Here is an 18,119-nt window from a genome sequence, read left to right on the forward strand (position 1 = left end):
TCTAAATTTGCACGGCTGACAACCATGACTTACCATGACTTTAGTTTTCTTAATATTAAGGTCTAGTCCGTATGTTACGCTCACAGTTTTCACTCGGTCTAGTAAGGCATTTAGGCTAGTTGCTAGTAACACAGTGTCATCGGCGTAGCGAATATTATTGATGTATTCACCGTTCACTCGGATTCTCATCTCTAGGTCCGTAAGGGCTTCAGTAAAAATTTCCTTAGAGTATATATTGAAAAGAGTCGGAGAGAGCACACAGCCTTGCCTTACTCCTCACATGATCTTCACTTGGTCGGTCAGCTGGTCTTCTACCTTGACTTGAGCACGCTGGTTCCAGTATAAATTCGTGATGATCCGAATGTCCCTCTCATCCAATCTTACTCTTTGTAGGGCGGCGAATATCTTCTGGTGCTGACAACTGTCAAATGCCTTGGCGTAGTCAATAAAACAAATATAGACATCACAACTGACATCGCGGCATCATCTCTGAAGTAGGACTTGTAAGGTGAAAAGTGCTTCACGTGTACCCATGGAATTGCGGAATCAAAATTGCATTTCACCGACATTTTCTTCGCATTTTCTTCGCATGTTGGGAGCTAACCATGGCAAATGTCAAAAATATAAGTAATTACAATTTGTGAAATTATTTCTGTGATGAGTGTGATGAACTGGACAGATTTATGGGTGGAACAAAAGTGGCACAAGCTTGGAAAACATTAAAGCAGTTTAGGAAAAATGAGAAAAATGAAGACAACATTTTTCTCATAAAGTTAAATGAATGGGAAGAATATTATACGAAACTGCTGAAAGAGGATAGAGTAGAGTACAGATGGGAAAAGATAAGGGAATTAATAGACAACAGAGACTAAAGACAGGAAATCCCTATAATAACATTATCTGAATTGACGGAAACCTTAAAAGAGGTTAAAAACGGAAAAGCCGCAGGGCCTAGAGACATTCCCATAGAGTTGGTTAAATATGGGCCGACTGCACTTTTAGAATTAATAGTAGACCTTTTCAATAAATGTATGTGTGGAGACCAGGAAATTCCTGGTCAGATCCTTGGACAGATTTATGGGTGGAACAAAAGTGGCACAAGCTTGGAAAACATTAAAGCAGTTTAGGAAAAATGAGAAAAATGAAGACAACATTTTTCTCATAAAGTTAAATGAATGGGAAGAATATTATACGAAACTGCTGAAAGAGGATAGAGTAGAGTACAGATGGGAAAAGATAAGGGAATTAATAGACAACAGAGACTAAAGACAGGAAATCCCTATAATAACATTATCTGAATTGACGGAAACCTTAAAAGAGGTTAAAAACGGAAAAGCCGCAGGGCCTAGAGACATTCCCATAGAGTTGGTTAAATATGGGCCGACTGCACTTTTAGAATTAATAGTAGACCTTTTCAATAAATGTATGTGTGGAGACCAGGAAATTCCTAAAGATTGGAATAAATCTTATATATATATATATATATATATATATATATATATATATCCATATATAAGAGATGGAATAAAAGAGACTGTTCCAATTATAGAGGTATTAGTGTGACGAGCTCTGTGGGCCGGTTGTACGGCAGAATATTAAAGAAGAGGGTTGAAAGACAGATAAAAGATATTGAAGAACAAAGCGGCTTTCGTGCCGGGAGATCCTGCCTTGATAATATATTTATCCTACGACAAATAATTGAAAAGCGTGTCGAAAGAAGTAGAGAGATTTGGTATTTATAGACCTTGAGAAAGCATATGATAGTGTCCCGTTAAAGAAAATGTTTGAGGTCCTCGAAAGGTCCGGATTGGATACGATGTATATCCGAGCGATATATAAATTGTACAAAAATGCAGTTAGTTGTGTAAAAATTGGAACCAGAACCTCAAATGAATTTAAAGTCACTAAAGGCCTAAAGCAAGGATGCTGTTTGTCACCGACACTCTTTAAAATATACGTCCAAGAAGCATTGAGGAATTGGAGAAATAAATGTAGATTTATGGCCATCAAAGTGGGACAAGAAACTCTGTATACATTGTTGTTTGCAGATGATCAGGTGGTGGTCGCAACCGATGAGGAAGTTATAAATTATGTGAACCGAAAATTATTTGAGGAATATGCCAAATGAGGGCTTACTGTAAACATAAGCAAAACAGAATATTTAAAAATTGGAGGAAATACCACAGATCTGAGGTTTGAAAACGCAGTCATAAAAGGCTGCAACCAGTATAAATATCTAGGAAGCATCATATCAGCAGATGGCAGAGTTAAGATAGATATACAAAACCGAATAACCCAAGGGAAAAAATGCATACGAATACTGAATTCATTACTGTGGTCTAATAAAATAAAGATGCATACCAAACTTCGCGTATGCAGAGCAATTGTAGAACCAATTACCACATATGGTGCCGAATGTTGGACGATGACAAAGAATGAACGAGATAAAGTAGACGTTGTGGAAATGGATTATCTTAGAAGGTCATGTCGAGTATCGAGAATGGAAAGAATCAGGAATGAGGAAATACGAAACCGTACAGTAATTAGAGATACTCTATCAGATAGAATACAAGGAAGGCAATTATAATGGTATGGTCACGTGATGAGAATGGAGGAGGAGCGGTGGCCAAAGAAAGCCTTAATGTATGTTCCGCAAGAAAGAAGGAAAAGGGGAAGACCACCAAATTTCTGGAGAAATGAAATTATAACAACAATGCAATCTAGAGGCTTAGAAGAGGGAGATTTTAGAGATAGGAAAAGATGGAGGCTGAAATGCGGGAAGCGGCAATCGCCGTAGGACCCACGTTATATGATGATGATGATGAAATTATTTCTAATAAAAATAAATAAATATAATAAGTTATATTAAAGGTCAAAGAAACACCGAATGGTGCCTTTTGCTTATTGAGAAGCTACATGTTAAAGAAGAAAATGGTAGCTTTGAAGACTTTGGCCACATCCCAGAAAATAATAGTTTTTTTTTCTATTTAAATAAATATATTCGAGTTTGTAACTTAATTTGGGATCCCTAATCTACGTGTATACTTTAATTGCAAAATAAAGTAAGTACAACTTAACAAACTTATTTTACCACAGTTAGTTGTGATCGTCCTTTGTTGGACTTTATTGGACTAGTGGAATGTACGGCAAACTGTCGTTACGACGTTTTGTCATAACATATTGTGTAAAAGGAGGGTGCGTGTATTTGGGAAACTCTAGTGCAGCTTTTACGCGTTATGCAAAAAAGTTTCCTAGAAAGCACTTACCAAGTAAAAAAACATTTAGAGCCTTTGAACGACCTTGTCGAAAAACTGGGAATGTGAGGCCAAATAAAAAAATTTTTTTGGTAGACCAAAGACAACAAGAACAATAATTAATAAAGAAAATATTATTTTGACCTAATCCAACAGTTAGCGTAAGGAATATGGAAAGACAAACAAATATGTCCTATTTAAGTGCTTGGCGGATACTTAAAGAGCAGCAGCTACATCCTTATCATTACAGACAAGTACAAGAGATCGTCCAGACGATCTACCGTTTAGAGTAGATTTTTGTGAAACATTGCAAGAAACGACGTTCTTCTTCAATCCAAATTTTTTAAAATGAATTATTTTTGAGGATAAGGCCACCTTTACTAAACAAGGTCATGTACATGTGTCCCGCATAGGTGTTGATATGAAAACCGATGATCTTCTAAAATTCTTGGGTGAGATGGTACCCGATATTACTTTTGCTGCGTGGAACGGCGTAGAACTGACAAATACTCTACATGTAAGGTATCTTTCTCTTTCGATAAAATTGACGAAGTCTACAGACCTAATATTTGGCCCACAGAAGCTGCAGTTAGGAGATTTAACTTTAAAATTTAACTTAAAAGAAATTTTCAGCATATAAAGAAGACGGAGGAAGAAACCTAGAAACGTGTTAAAATTTTTATCGAACTAAACTAATTGGGCAAGGTACGGTAAGCACGTTTCATGTAAATTTGCAGTGTATTACAAATAAAGTGGATATAATAAATGTGTCTTGCAGGTCAAAATTTATATAATACTCCCGCTTTTCATTAGTTAATTTCATTTGTAGCGTAAAAAAGAAACAAGGTGGAGTGCTATTTATGTAAAAGAAAATCTTGTGTGAAAAAGGAGGAACAAGGAATTCGGAATCCTGGAAAATACTGAAATCTTTAAGGAAGAATAACAACGAAAAGGTGCAAATACAATACATATAAAGAGTGGGAAGATTACTATAAAGAACTACTCACAGAAAACCGCCCAGATTTGATAGAGACAGACACAGAACAGGAACAACAACAAAATCAGAATGAAGAACAGATTGAGATAACATTAATCGAGGTAAAGAATGCCATAAAGACTTTAAAGAATAAAAAATCAGGGGAACCAGGAGGAATCGCTAATGAACTAATTAAGTACGGAACAGACAAACTACACAGAATTATACACGAAATGTTCGGTAACGCTATAAACCTTAACGAAATACCAGATGAATTGTCCAAAGCATATATAACCTCGATACATAAAAAGGGAGATAAGAAGAAATGCGGGAACTACAGAGACATCAGTGTGATTGCATGTATGGGCAGGTTATATGGAAAAATACTGAAAGAAAAACTGAAAAAATCTATCTCAAATAAAATCGAAGAAGATCAGGCGGGGTTCACGGCAGGAAGAACAATTAATTGAAAAAAAATGGCAAAAAATAGACCAGTACACATGGCATTCATAGATTTAAAAAAGGCATATGACACGGTCCCCAGAAAACAACTATGGAACACGATGAAGGAAATCGGAATAACTCAGAGGTTAACAGAAGCCGTAAAAAACCTTTACAACCTACAACAAGGTAAGAGTTAAAACCGGCAATAAATACTCTACTGTTCGACACTGTTCAAGATATTCCTCGAACAAATATTAAAACCATGGAAAAGGAAAGGTGAAGGGATGGGAATACCAATCCGGGACAACTTCTTGTACACATTAAGCTTTGCAGATGACCAAGTGGTAACGGCTCAAGATGAAGAATATCTGTGCTATATGCTCCGAAAATTAGAAAAGGAATACACAAAAAATGAACTGGAAATAAATCTAGAAGAAACCGAATATTTAACAACAGAGCAAGAACCAGTGAGAAACTTGAAAATGGATGATAATAGGGAAATTACCGGCACTGACAAATTCAAATATTTAGGATTCATACTCTCAAAAAATGGAACCACCGAGCAAGAGATAACCAGCAGATTAGCACAGACAAGAACATGTATTAAACAAATGAACGGGGTACTGTGGGATGACAGATTATCAGAAATACAAAGAAGAGAATTTATAACACCTTGGTACGCAGTATAATGATAATATGGAGCAGAGAATTGGGTAATAAATAAACGAAACAGGTCCAAAATCACAGCAACTGAAATGGAGTTCATGAGAAGGAGCTGCAGAGTGACAAAAATGGATCGCATCAGAAATGAGGAGATAAAACGAAGAATGGCAGTAGAACAAGACATACTCAGCTACATCGAAAAAAAAAACGTTTAATTTGGTATGGACATGTGAGAAGAACAGATCATGCAAGGTGGATAGCAAAGATTTCGGATTGGAGTCCAATAGGAAGGAGGAAAATAGGTAGACCCCGAAGATCATAAAGGGATGAAGTGGACGAGGCCATGGAAAGACGAGATCTTAGAGATGGAGAATGGCAGAACAGAAAGGACTGGAGATGTGGCTAAAAGAAGGAAGGCGGCGACAGCTGTAAAAATCCTTATAATAAATATAATGTAGAGCAAATATAATGTAGAGCAAAGTACAGAGTTTTGTGCAATTTATGTATTTTTAATAAAAACCAATATTTTAACTATATATAGATTGGGTAAGGGTGATTTTGACTTGTTTTTGGTGAATTTTGAGAATGGCATAACGTCCTTACTTAGTAAAGCAGAAAAACTGATCATACTTGGTAATTTTAATATAAATTTTAAAATTAAATATAACCCTTCTTTTGGTATTCAAAATCTATGAATATCTTTTGGTTTAAAAGTAACTTTAAACGATTATACTAGAATCACATCCCAGTTCAGTAGTTGCATCGATAACATTATGACAAATTTTTCTGAAAATATCTACAAAGTGAGCGTATTTGAACCTTGTTTTTCTGACCATCGAGCTAAATTTTTATTGATTGACTAAGAGCATAAAGTTGTTGGCACTAATCAAACATTTCAACAGTTTATTATTCTTCTGGTTTACAGGAGCTTAAACGTACACTAACTAGTACAAAGATGGACTTTTTCTATGATATTAATTTTGATCCTGATTGATTTTTTGACAGTATTTCTTACCAAAACTTATAACAATTTAATATTAAAGAATTTTCCACTAAAAAAAGTACGATAAACTGCTAAAAAAACACCCGAGCAATGGTTTAATAATGAATTAAGGTCTTACGGATCTAATCTTTCTCTTATTAAATACATCGCAGATGCCACTAAGGATCTCGATTTGTTCAAAGTATATAAACAACAAAAAATTGAATATAATTGCCACTTACAAAATGCTAAAAAGTCAGCTTACTGTGATTTTATTATTAATTCCAATAATAAACCTAGAGACTGCTGGAAAATAGTAAATTTCGAAAGAAACGATATAAGATCCAACATTAAATATTTTTTTAATAAAACACCGGTAAAAAATATTAATTTTTCGTTGATTTTTAACATGAATTCCTCAAGTTAGAGAGTCTACCATTCGAAAATGCAATTCAGAAAAAAATATCACTTACAGAGGACTGTTGAGCTGCCAATACGTCAAATCTTCGCTAACCCATGGATTAGATGGTTGAGTTGGAGTGATAAGTGGGTCATATTCCATGTATATTTCCACGTGTTGGACCATGCTCTCTAACGCTTGAGAAACTTTGACTCTTGTTTTTGATAAGCTCTTTTTAAGCAGCTCCACCTGTCAAAAGATTTTTTTTAGATTTTTAGTAAATTACTGGCCTTGTTAGGTAAAATTACCTCTCGCCTACAATCTTCAATAGTTTTTTTTCTAGTTCTAGTACCCCCATTCCAACTTCTTGTAGGAACTGGACACGGCTCCAAAGAACTGACCATTCCTGGTGGTGGTCGATGTACTCTCCAATACGCACGTTCCTGAGAATCGCTTACTAGTTTGTCTGCTTTCTTCAAACCCTTAGATAACTTCACCTAAAAAATATTATATTTTATTAGATCTTTTAATGCAGAGTTACTCAAACAACAATACCTAAGCTAATTGAAAATGAAGCTTTACGGAATTTTAGAGCTTTAGAAAGGAATATTACGTAATTATGAATAAAAAGAAAACAAAGTATGTAAATAAAAATGGGAATACATTTTAAACGAAACAATACATAAAAAGATAAAAACGAATAATAAAAACTATCGTTTTCAAAAGTAAATTATGTAATTTCAAAATTTAAAAGTTAATATGAATACATTATACTCAGCTATTTGTAAAAAATTAACTAATTAAAGAAGTTGGGAGCTATAAATATCTTTAATAATGTAAATAGCGGAGTGAAAAATTAGAAATGTCTTTGCAGAATCGGAAAAGAGACGTAAAGTGTTGGTCACAACAAAAAAAGCAGAAATTAGAGTACTAAAGATGAAAAGATCACGAATTTCCTGAATACATAACCTAAGAAGTGTTTTTAACTTTTTTATATAGCGTCTAAGCTTCTACCTTGTCAGAGATCACCAGCAAGAAAAAAGAGCTTTCGAAATGTGGTCCTACCGGAGAATGTTACGAATATCTTACACATATCTTGCAAAGAATACGTCAACAGTAACAACTACTTTTAACAGCAAACCAAAAAAATTGTCATACCTACATCGGTATATTAATGTCACACGAAAACTATCATATCCTTCAAACTTATTGTACAAGGCAAAGTAAAAGAAAAAGGGGAACCAGGTAGAAGAAGTAGTTCATGTCTTAAAAATTTTAGACAGTGGACCGAAAAAACTCGTTGGAATTATTTAGAAAGTCGTAAATAAGGTTTTGTTGGTGATTGCAAACGTCCAATAAGGATAGAAGTGCAAGAAGAATAACCTTAGAATTTGATTTATTATAAAGACCCCTAGCCTGTTTTGAGTATTTGTAAGCAAAGTCAAAATGGCCATGATGTAGGTCAATATCGGAAACGAAAAGGCACCACAAGAATACGAAGAGTAGACTAGACGAAGGGGTAACCACTAAGCGAGGAAAGACCAAAGGCATGGAGAAAATAATTGCGAAAAGAAGGTAAACGATTGAAATGTGCAAACTTTTAAAATTTAATAATACACTCGCGATCATAAAATCCGGGTCACCTTCAAACTCGATATTTCATTTTTAACGAGCTGTATCGTAAATAATAATAACACAAATACAAACTAATGCATGTTTCTGAGAATTGTTGCGGTTTCCTTTGTAACAAAGAATTCCAATAATGCCGATTTCGCGGTAAAGTGCACACTTCCCAAAATGAACGCTACCTGTAACTCCACTTGCTTTAAATGTCTCGTTTGTACTTCGACTTTCTGTTCAAATGCAACGGACAAACGTTTATTATTGCCACCATTAGTGTTTATTAGTTCCATTATTAGTGTTTATTTTTTGACAAAAATGCCTTTGAATGTTGTTGAAACGGCACAAATTGTTGCACTTGTGGAAGACGGTCACACTCAACGGCAAGTCGCAAGAACTGATGGCGTAAGCCTTTCTACGGTTCAACGAGTGCTTCAACTCTTTCAGAAGGCAAGTTTGCTAACCAGGCGACCTGACTCTGAACGAAGAATAATGCCCGAGGCACTAGATGACCGATTCCTTGTGTTTCAGGCTTTACGGAACCGGACCTCAACTGTGGTTATGCATTAAAATCGTCTAGAGGTAGTACGAAATCGCAATTTTAGTGTTGCAACAGTCAGAAGAAGATTTCGTTCTTCTTGACTATCTTCTCGGGTAATGGCTAGAGGACCGCCACTTCGCCGGGAGCCTCGAGTTGCACGACTAGCTTTTGCTCGACAATACGCGCATTGAGGAATTAACGATTGTAGCAAAGTGTTATTCTCAGATGAATCCCGTTTCTGCCTAACTGGATCCGATGGACTTGTAAGAGTTTCGAGGAGAACCGGTAAACGATTTTCACAAGCTTGCATTGCTCCAAGAATGTCATTTGGTGGAGGCTCGGTCATGGCTTGGGGAGGTATATCTTCCGACTTCCACACAGAATTACCTTCATAGAAAATGGGTTCCTAACTGCACGAAGGTACATTACGGAGATTCCGGAAGAACATGTTATGCAAAAATGTCAGGGCTTGGAGTAAACGCCGTTTTTATGCAGGACAACGTGCGACCGCACGTTGCCAGTGTCAGTATGTAATACTTGGACGAAGTTGGAATTACGAGGGTACCCTGGCCAGCTAGGTCTCCGGACCTGAATCCCATCGAACATCTCTGGGACGATTAGAAAAAACCTATTCAAACCCATACACCTCCTCCTAACAACGGACAGGAGCTTAAGGATCTGTTAGTGAGAGAGTGGAATAACATACCACAACATGTAATCCGGAGAAAAATTGAGAGTATGCCCCGTCGTCTGCAAGAGGTTATTAGAGCAAGGGGAGGCAATACACGATATTGGTCATTGAAATTTCACTGATTCTTTACCACGTTCTGTATTTTCCTTTTTCTTTCGTATGTCTGTTTTATCAACAATTTGATTTCTTTTCTGTTTTTTTCAATAAAAACAATAAAAAACCATTTTTTTTTCTTTCAAAACAAACATTGATGACAAATAAAAAATACATTAGCCAAAAAAAAAGATTATTAGTGCACCAGAGGCAAAAATATTTAAGAAATTTGAAATTTTCAAGATGACCCGGATTTTATGATCGCGAGTGTATCTTCAGTTTAGCAAAGTTAAGATTAAAGTGATTCAATTAGCACTATTATAAGGCAATAAATATTGGGTAAGAATCATTAACGAAGAAAATTTTTAGGAACCAAATGTTTTAAGAATTAAGGTATTTGGAGAAGAAGAACTAGTGAATATTAGTAATAGAATTACTCTTATTAGTAATAGAACTATAATGTCTAATGAAGAGGTGCTCGCAAACACCAATTTTCCACAGGAATGTCTCAGGTATAATATATGGAAAATATTCAATCCTTGATCGCTATCTAAAAACAATACAACAAAACAGTTTTTTTTTCTTCAAACGTCAAATAATGATGACATTACTTATCTAACTTGATCCTGTCAAAGTTTGATGTCTCCGCCGGCAGCAGTTTTTTTTCCCATTTCTTTACGGCGAAGGGAAAAATGTTGTGATGGCAACAATATAAAACATGTCACAAAGCAACAATACAAATGTCATTAATAACAATTAAACATCATTTTTATTTATAGTAATATTAAAAGTACAATTAGTTAATGATTCATTTTTAAAATTGAAAGCGTGCAAAAATGTTCCCGACTCTTGATACGCATTGGTAATTGTTGATGATACTGATGGCCAAGAACAACTTTCAGCAATCATTCCCGATGTTGGCGAATCATGAGGGTTTAAAATTTTTTGAGCATTATCGTTCTTATTTCTTATTGAATCCTCTATATATACGTCGGCAACCGTGCTTGATTTCCAGCCCCCATGTCGTTTGAGGCATTCTAGATTTCCGCCTCCATCAATTAAAAGTGTTGCTGAAGTTCGTCGTAAAGAGTGACCCGTGTATGCGCTTGCATTGTTTAAATTTAAATAACTTACTTTTTGGGCTACTGCGCTGATCGAATGTATTCCCATGACGCTTCGGTAACACTTTCCATTTTGGTACTTGATAAAAAATCGGTTTTCTGTGAAATTTTCAGGCCGCAGTAATGCATACTTTTTATACAGTTTAATGTAGTTTTGACCAATTATCGTAAAAGATCTAATTTGTCGTGTCTTGCTGTCTGGGATTTTAATAATTATTACATTTTTTTTATCCTCAATGTCCACAGTCTTTATTTTTTACCATTTCGTCGCATCGACAGGCGCCGGTAACCCCAATTAACAAAACAATCTGAAATATTTTTATAATTTAGTAGAGTATACTACATGCTTTGCAATATAATTTTTTTTACCTTTAATCCTAAATACAACTTATCTGGCGCTTCAAACAAAAATTTATCAAACTCGTCTTTAGTGAAAACTTTAGACTTCTTTGCAGTATATCCTTTGCTTGTTTTTTTCAGAAAGGCACGTAACTTTAAAAATTTGCTTATATCCACATTTTTTCTAATAACTAACTCGGATTTTATCATAGAGTATCGTGACCACATTGTAGAAGATTTCCATTTATTTTCATTTTCCATTATGTTAAAATATGCCAGTAAAACGTCTTCGGTAAGTTGCCGTACTCCTCTTGTATCGCACCACTCTTGGAAGTGCTTGTACGCTAACCGATACTTTATTCCGGACTTGGAGGGCCCCAAACGTGCTACTGCATCATTAGCCGCGGACTCAATTTCGTTTAGGTTTTCCATTTTCGCACTAAATTTGCGTTTGCAGTTGCAACAACAATAAGCTGTCTTTAATAATTGCAAACAACTGTCAAACAACTGTAACCAGGGAGACGCAAATCCCACCGACGACTTAATTATTTTAATTTCTAACATCGAGACGACTTTGATAGTTGTCACAGTTAATTTCGAGTAAAAATAGCGTATGAATTGTACTATTTCTGGTTGAAAATTGCTACGTTTGAAGAAAAAATAGTATACTTTATTCGGCAAAGAAGCGACTTTTCTTAACTTGCCCTCGTCAAGTAATATCGGGCGCGTCAAGAAAAGTCAAGCTTCTCCGCCTCATAAAGTAATATACTATTATTTTACTTAAAAAGAAAAATGCTTAACTTTACCTGTTCCTCAGCTTGTCCCGTAATAAAATCCCATTTGTTCGCTAAATTTTTCTTTAGATTGCTCATAGCCTCGATCTCATAATCCTCCAGGCCATGCCTCTGTTTGTTTCTAAGTGTTCTTTTCGATAGATAGATGGCGTATTCAACGTTGTCAGGAGGTCGATTTTGCCAAGGCCAATAGTAGGGATTCTGCAAGAAAAAAGACACATAATTAGAACACCTATAAATAAGTTAATACAATCGGTAATTTTTCATAGTTTTGACATAAACCTTGGAAAAATCCAAGGTAACGATACCGAATATGGTAATCATCATGATATCCTGCGATCGATAATAGTTATAAAACTAGAAGAAGAAGATCAAATAGTCTTTTTTACGGTTAGAGGCATTACATCTTATTTTCTAGAAGTAAAGTGGTATATGATATGTGATATGAACTCAGATCATACCCCAAGTGTCCTCCGACTCAGTTATACTGTGATAGAAAAAGTTCAACCAAAATTAGTTAATAGAGATAGATACTAGACTAGTTTAAAATACTTTACAAACAAATTTGCTCAATATTCCTGAGAAAATACGTAAAAGAGTAACAAACACACATGTTATTATACCACAAATACCCAAGAAAACAAATATTCAAAACAATAAGAAATCTAATAGCCGCAAAAATAGTATTGCACTATGTTTGGCAACAAATTGAAAATTCTCTAGGTAAGACGAATTTGTATAATGCTATTCAGCTTTCAAAATGAAAATTCCATAGAGACCGGTTAATAAAAAAGTGATAAATTTTAATGATCTCATTTATTTAACATTTTTATAGGAACTGACTTTAATTGCGGGAAAATGCAAAAATTGCATACAGCCTTCTGTGATTTTTGGCGAGATGACACTCTAATCAAAAGATATCGAATTTTTATCGTTGAGTTGATACAAATTTTATTTAAAATTGATTTCGCGGGCATAGTTATTATTTAAAATCGCGGGTCGCTTCAAGAGTTGTTTATGAGTGAGTTTATTTTACAAAAAAGTGCTTATACATAACATTTTTGTTCAAAATTATCTCAGCTACATTTTTTAATTAAAATATTTTTTTCTACGACGTACAGATTCTTGTTAAATTTTTTCCGTTTTTTCCTTTACGGTGTTGGTGATTTTACAGGGAAGCCTGTAGGTAGTAGTAGTAACCTTTTTATATTTTTTGGGTAAAATTAACATTCTTAGCAAAATTTAGCTTGTTCGTATGGTTTTTTAAAGTTTAGTGACATTTTCGCCTCTGACCACTGGAGTACAATAATTTATTTATAATAAAACTAAAGCATTCTTGGGATTTGGTAATAAGTTTTTAGATATCACTATTAGATTTACATCAGATAAAAAAAACTAAATAAATTTCTTTATTGGTAGCCGAGAAAATAGATTTTTTTACGTATACCGATTTGGAACTTTGAAATTCAATTTTCTTCTACCTAATTTTTTTATATATGTTTTAAATATCTTAAAACATTCTTCAGACCCCCCAAATAATCTAATTTTAATTCCATAAAGTACGTTAGATAGGTAAAGCTATGAGCAAATAATTGGCACACTTATATATGGTATAGTTTTTGTTGTGAAATATTTTAAAGAATTCAATTTAAAAAAAAAATATTATTTTTAAAGTTATACTTCTATACGCGCATTCGACGTTGGCAATTTGTACGGGAGTGAAACGGCAAAATCATTACATATGTAAGATATAAGTAAGAGAGAGACAGAAGATATATTTTCTCTCTCTTTCTCTCTCGAGAATAAAAATGTTTCTTTTGTAAATATATTTAATATTTTATTAATATTATTATTATTTTATATTAATTCGGTAGATATATCCATTTGGCCAAAGTCTTTTACAAATAAATATTCTTCCTGGAACTTCTATGATTCGTAATAACCTTTCCATGTTTGTAATACAATAAATAAATTAATAAACACAAACACAAAATACAACCAAAAAACTGACATCTTAATAATGTTCTTGTAAAATAATGACACTGATTAGCCACCTTATTATTTAAAGTTAATGGTCGAATGAGTTGAAGCGCGGTATTTAGAACCAGAATTCGCGAGTTCGATCCCAATGAGGGAATATATTTTTTTAATTATTATGCTTTGATTTTTGTCACTTTGGTTTTAAAAATCAAAGAATGGAAAAATCATAATATGTTTTTTAATAGTGGTTCGATAATTTTATACATTATTTAATTTTCCAAACTATTTTATTTATCATTGAATATATAGTACTTATAGTAGTCATGGGCGTAGAGATGAAAGGGACAAATATAATGATTGTTATTTTAAATTTCTTTTATGTATATGTTTATATGTATGAAGATAAATCTCAAAAAAGGTCGATTTTATTTTTAAATTAAGATATTTTGGCATATACATATGATACTAGTGAATTTAGTGGATATTTTGAAACGGTGCCACAAAGAATCAAAAAAATCCAGGGACGTACTGATTTATACAAGTGCTTTCAAATAATATAATAATTTCTCCATGGTCCCACTTAGAAGTATCTTACAAAATGGTGGCAAGACGCTATTAATAAAACTGAGGCTTAGTTCAATTAGCTAAAAATTTAGTAATTTAAGTTTTAAGGTTTAGAAAAGAGTTAGCATATTGAATAAATTCATTCATTTTCGCTAGAATTTATGTTGAATATGTTGTAATTATCTCCACAATTTAGGAGAACAAACTATATACTAAAATTTTTGACCCTTTTAATATTTATTATTAAGGACTGAATAGTTATTGTCTGTCTGTTTTTCTGCCTTTATGTGCTATAACTATAAAGGAAAAATCCTAAAAATTTGACACTTGATTCATAGCTTGGTCCAAGGTCGAACCCTATTAAATCTCTTCTTCTTATTCTTATTCTTTATAAGCAATTCTGCTTGTTCATTGGCGAATTAATACATCTATTGGCCAATGTGTAACGATAAGACTACCAAAGAGAATTGAAGTACTATTGTAAAAATAATACTTCAATCAACCATGGGAGCTTATCGTTTATACCTTGCCTAGCTCAGTATCTCAAGGGTGATTTCGTCTTGTCTTAAACTAGAGATTGAACCTGAGTTCTCAGTTGATAGCAAATAAGACAAATTTTAACAAAACATATGTATTTAAATGAATAAAAAAACAATAATTAACCCTGCCAAAGCTTAACAGTTAATAAGTGCTACTTATTGCTTCGATGGGCTGCTTGTGTGTTCTAGCTGTTTTGGTCCTCCAATTAAGTTGTGGCTTCTGGAGAGCTGCAGTCACACGTGGCTGTATGTCCTGTTGTTAAAATTGAATATGGCCAATCAATTCGATCTGGTCAATTCAAAGTTGTTGATATGCCAATAAAGTTTTGATATGTCCAATACAGTTTTGATATTCCAATAAAGTTTTGATATTCCAATAAACCAATAAAGCCAATAAAGGTTGTCAATCCGTCTTTTGCCCGGCGGTCCAATACTTCTGGTGACTTACCTCTTGCTATTTTGATGACACGGATCTCCCCCATTCTGCTTATGGGGTTATTCCATTTTAATTTTTCGCTTATACACTACACGGTACATTTTCTTCTAATGTCTTCGCTTCTCTTTCGATCTCTCAGCGTATTTCCTGTAACTCTTCTCAGTAATCTCACTCTCATCTCTGCCGTTTCCAGTAGCCTTTGTGTTGTGGCTGTGTCGGGTCTTGTTTTGAGGCATATGTCATTATTGGTCTTACAGTGACTTATAAATTCTTGACTTCATCTCAGTGTTAATGTGTCTGTTTTGCCATATAGTGTTATTAATTCATCCTGTCAGTCTATTTGCTTTTTGTACTTGATTTCTCAGTTCTTTATCCAAGACTCCATAGCTGCACAATGTAGCTGCACATTAGTCATAACGGTATTTTATTTCCATCAGTTTTCATCAAAATATTGATTCAATCCTTCATTTGCTATACTTCTATTACAGGTCAAATGTTGTTTATATACAGCAAGCGATGAACCATATACCTATATACATAATTCTGTTTATTTTTCTGCTCCCTCTTACCTATAGCATTACATATGTTATGATTGTGCAGATTGACTCCCATATAAATTTGTAACGGCGAACGCATGTATAGAAGTATAACTTCTACCCCGTTTTTTTATTCTTACAATAGTTTACTATTCCTAGGTTATCGGTTTTGAAGATTGGGCTTTAAGAATGGAAATTTTATAGTGACCGGTTAATGAAAAAGCACGCAACCACAAATCCTGCGACCATTTCTTATAGAAAACAACGTCATCCAAGCAGTGAACGAATTTGTATATTTGGGAGCGCTCCTTAACACTAAAAATAATACTACCGCAGAGATAAACCGCAGAATTTGCACGGCCAGCATATGCTATTTTGGGCTCAATCTTCTTTTTAATTCCACAATTATATCGACAAATACAAAAACAAAACAATAATACGCCCAGTCCTAACAAATGGTTAAGAGACCTGGACGCTAACAAATGAAAACATGTTAGGATGTTTCGAAAGAAAAGTACTAAGGCGAATACATGTAGCAAGATACAACTTCGAACTCTATAGAATATACCAGGAACCAGATATCTTAACACATATTAAGGTAGAACGTCTAAGGTGGATAGGGCATATAATGCGGATGGAACAAAATGAGCCAAGTAGAAAAACGCTCCTTGATACTCCCAGAACAAGGCTCCTTTATAACATCGATAAAGATATGAGAAATATGGGAATACGAGCTTGGCGGAGGAAGGCGATTGATAGAGATAACTGGAGAGAAATTCTTGAGGACCCACGGTTTAGGACCCATGTAGGGTTGTAAAACCGGACTGATGATGGTTAGTGAAAAAGTGATAAATTTTATTATTATTTAACATTTTTATAGAAATATAGAAACTGACGTTAATTGCGGCAACATGCGTGAATTGCATAAGAAAGTTGTAATCTTTACCTTTAAAATGCTTTTTGTTTTCTTGACGATAGGACACTCTGATAAAAATATATCGAATTTTTAACGCTCAATTAATACAAATTGTATTTAAAATTGTTTTATCGTTCGTACCCGAGTCGCTACAAGCGATGTTTTTGAGGAAACGGTTTATTTCTTAATTTAATAACTATTAAGTGCTAATAAACGTTTTTTTTTTTGTCAAAACAATTTTTATTTGAAATATTTTTTTCTACGACTCACATATTCTTGGTAAATCGATTTTTTTCCGTTTCTGTCCCCTACTAGGGGGTGTGGTATTGGAAGCCCTTAAACCACACCCCCTAAAACTCTTGTTTCCCTCTCTCTTTATATATTTATTTCTATTCTGCAGCAACGGTAATAAATTAAAGCATTAAAAAAATCAAATATCCGTATTTTATAAAAAATGTAGTTATAGGTACGGGAAAGTAGAAAAAAATCGATGTTTTCCACAATTTTTAAAAATTTTATTTATTTTTTTTAATATTCCCGACCTATTTGAGATGAAGGATAAGTCAATTATTATTACTAAAGTTATCACCTAACTGTTTTTGTCAAAATCCGAATGCTACGATGGCATTAGGAGGAATTTTTAACTAAAGTTGTGTAGTTTTGAAAAACGTACTTGTGCAATCGAAAAGAAAACGTTTTAGATTGTATTTAAAAAACCCATTAAATTCTTTGTCGATAGACTGATTTAATGAATACTGAATATTTACCTTTAAGTCAATACAAATTTTAATTTAAAAAATGTTTTCACGTGCCCCGAATTGAACTGACATTCAAAAGAGCCGGTTGCTTTAAGTGTTGTTAACGAGAGAAGATAAATTTTGACAGAAAAAGTGGTTTTAAAAATTTTTGTTCAAAATTATCTTTTTATGTTTTCGACGTACAGATTTTTGGTAAATCGATGTTTTTCGTTCTACCCCATACAAGGTGGGTTTTAGGGGAAAGCTCGAAAGTAGGAGTGGCAAATTTTTTTGCATCTTTTTTTAAAACTTCTAATTGACATTCTCAGCATGTTCAGCAAATTCAGCTTGTTCGTATAATTTTTAGAGGTTCAGTGGCATTTTCATCCCTGACGACTGGACTGCAGTATTTACTAAAATATAAAAACGTCTTACCAATTGCCGTGTAAGATTCGAAAGACACCAACTTACAGTAGTTTAAAAGACCGAAGGA

At 34.0% G+C, this 18,119-nt stretch overlaps 1 protein-coding gene across 3 annotated transcripts in view; it reads right to left on the reverse strand.

Annotated features, from left to right (window-relative positions):
* LOC140437361 (regulator of G-protein signaling 11) overlaps positions 1-18,119 on the reverse strand; it is a 367,203-nt gene that overhangs the window by 175,924 nt on the left and 173,160 nt on the right. For all 3 annotated transcript variants that reach the window (XM_072526845.1, XM_072526846.1, XM_072526844.1), the window contains exons 6-8: positions 11,931-12,119; positions 7,028-7,216; positions 6,793-6,968 (exon numbers count right to left, since the gene is read on the reverse strand). In XM_072526845.1, the coding sequence (XP_072382946.1) occupies positions 6,793-6,968; positions 7,028-7,216; positions 11,931-12,119 (554 nt within the window). The remainder of the gene's footprint in view (positions 1-6,792; positions 6,969-7,027; positions 7,217-11,930; positions 12,120-18,119) is intronic.

Source organism: Diabrotica undecimpunctata, chromosome 3, assembly GCF_040954645.1.
Source record: "Diabrotica undecimpunctata isolate CICGRU chromosome 3, icDiaUnde3, whole genome shotgun sequence".
In the NCBI taxonomy this organism is placed as follows: Eukaryota; Metazoa; Arthropoda; class Insecta; order Coleoptera; family Chrysomelidae; genus Diabrotica; species Diabrotica undecimpunctata.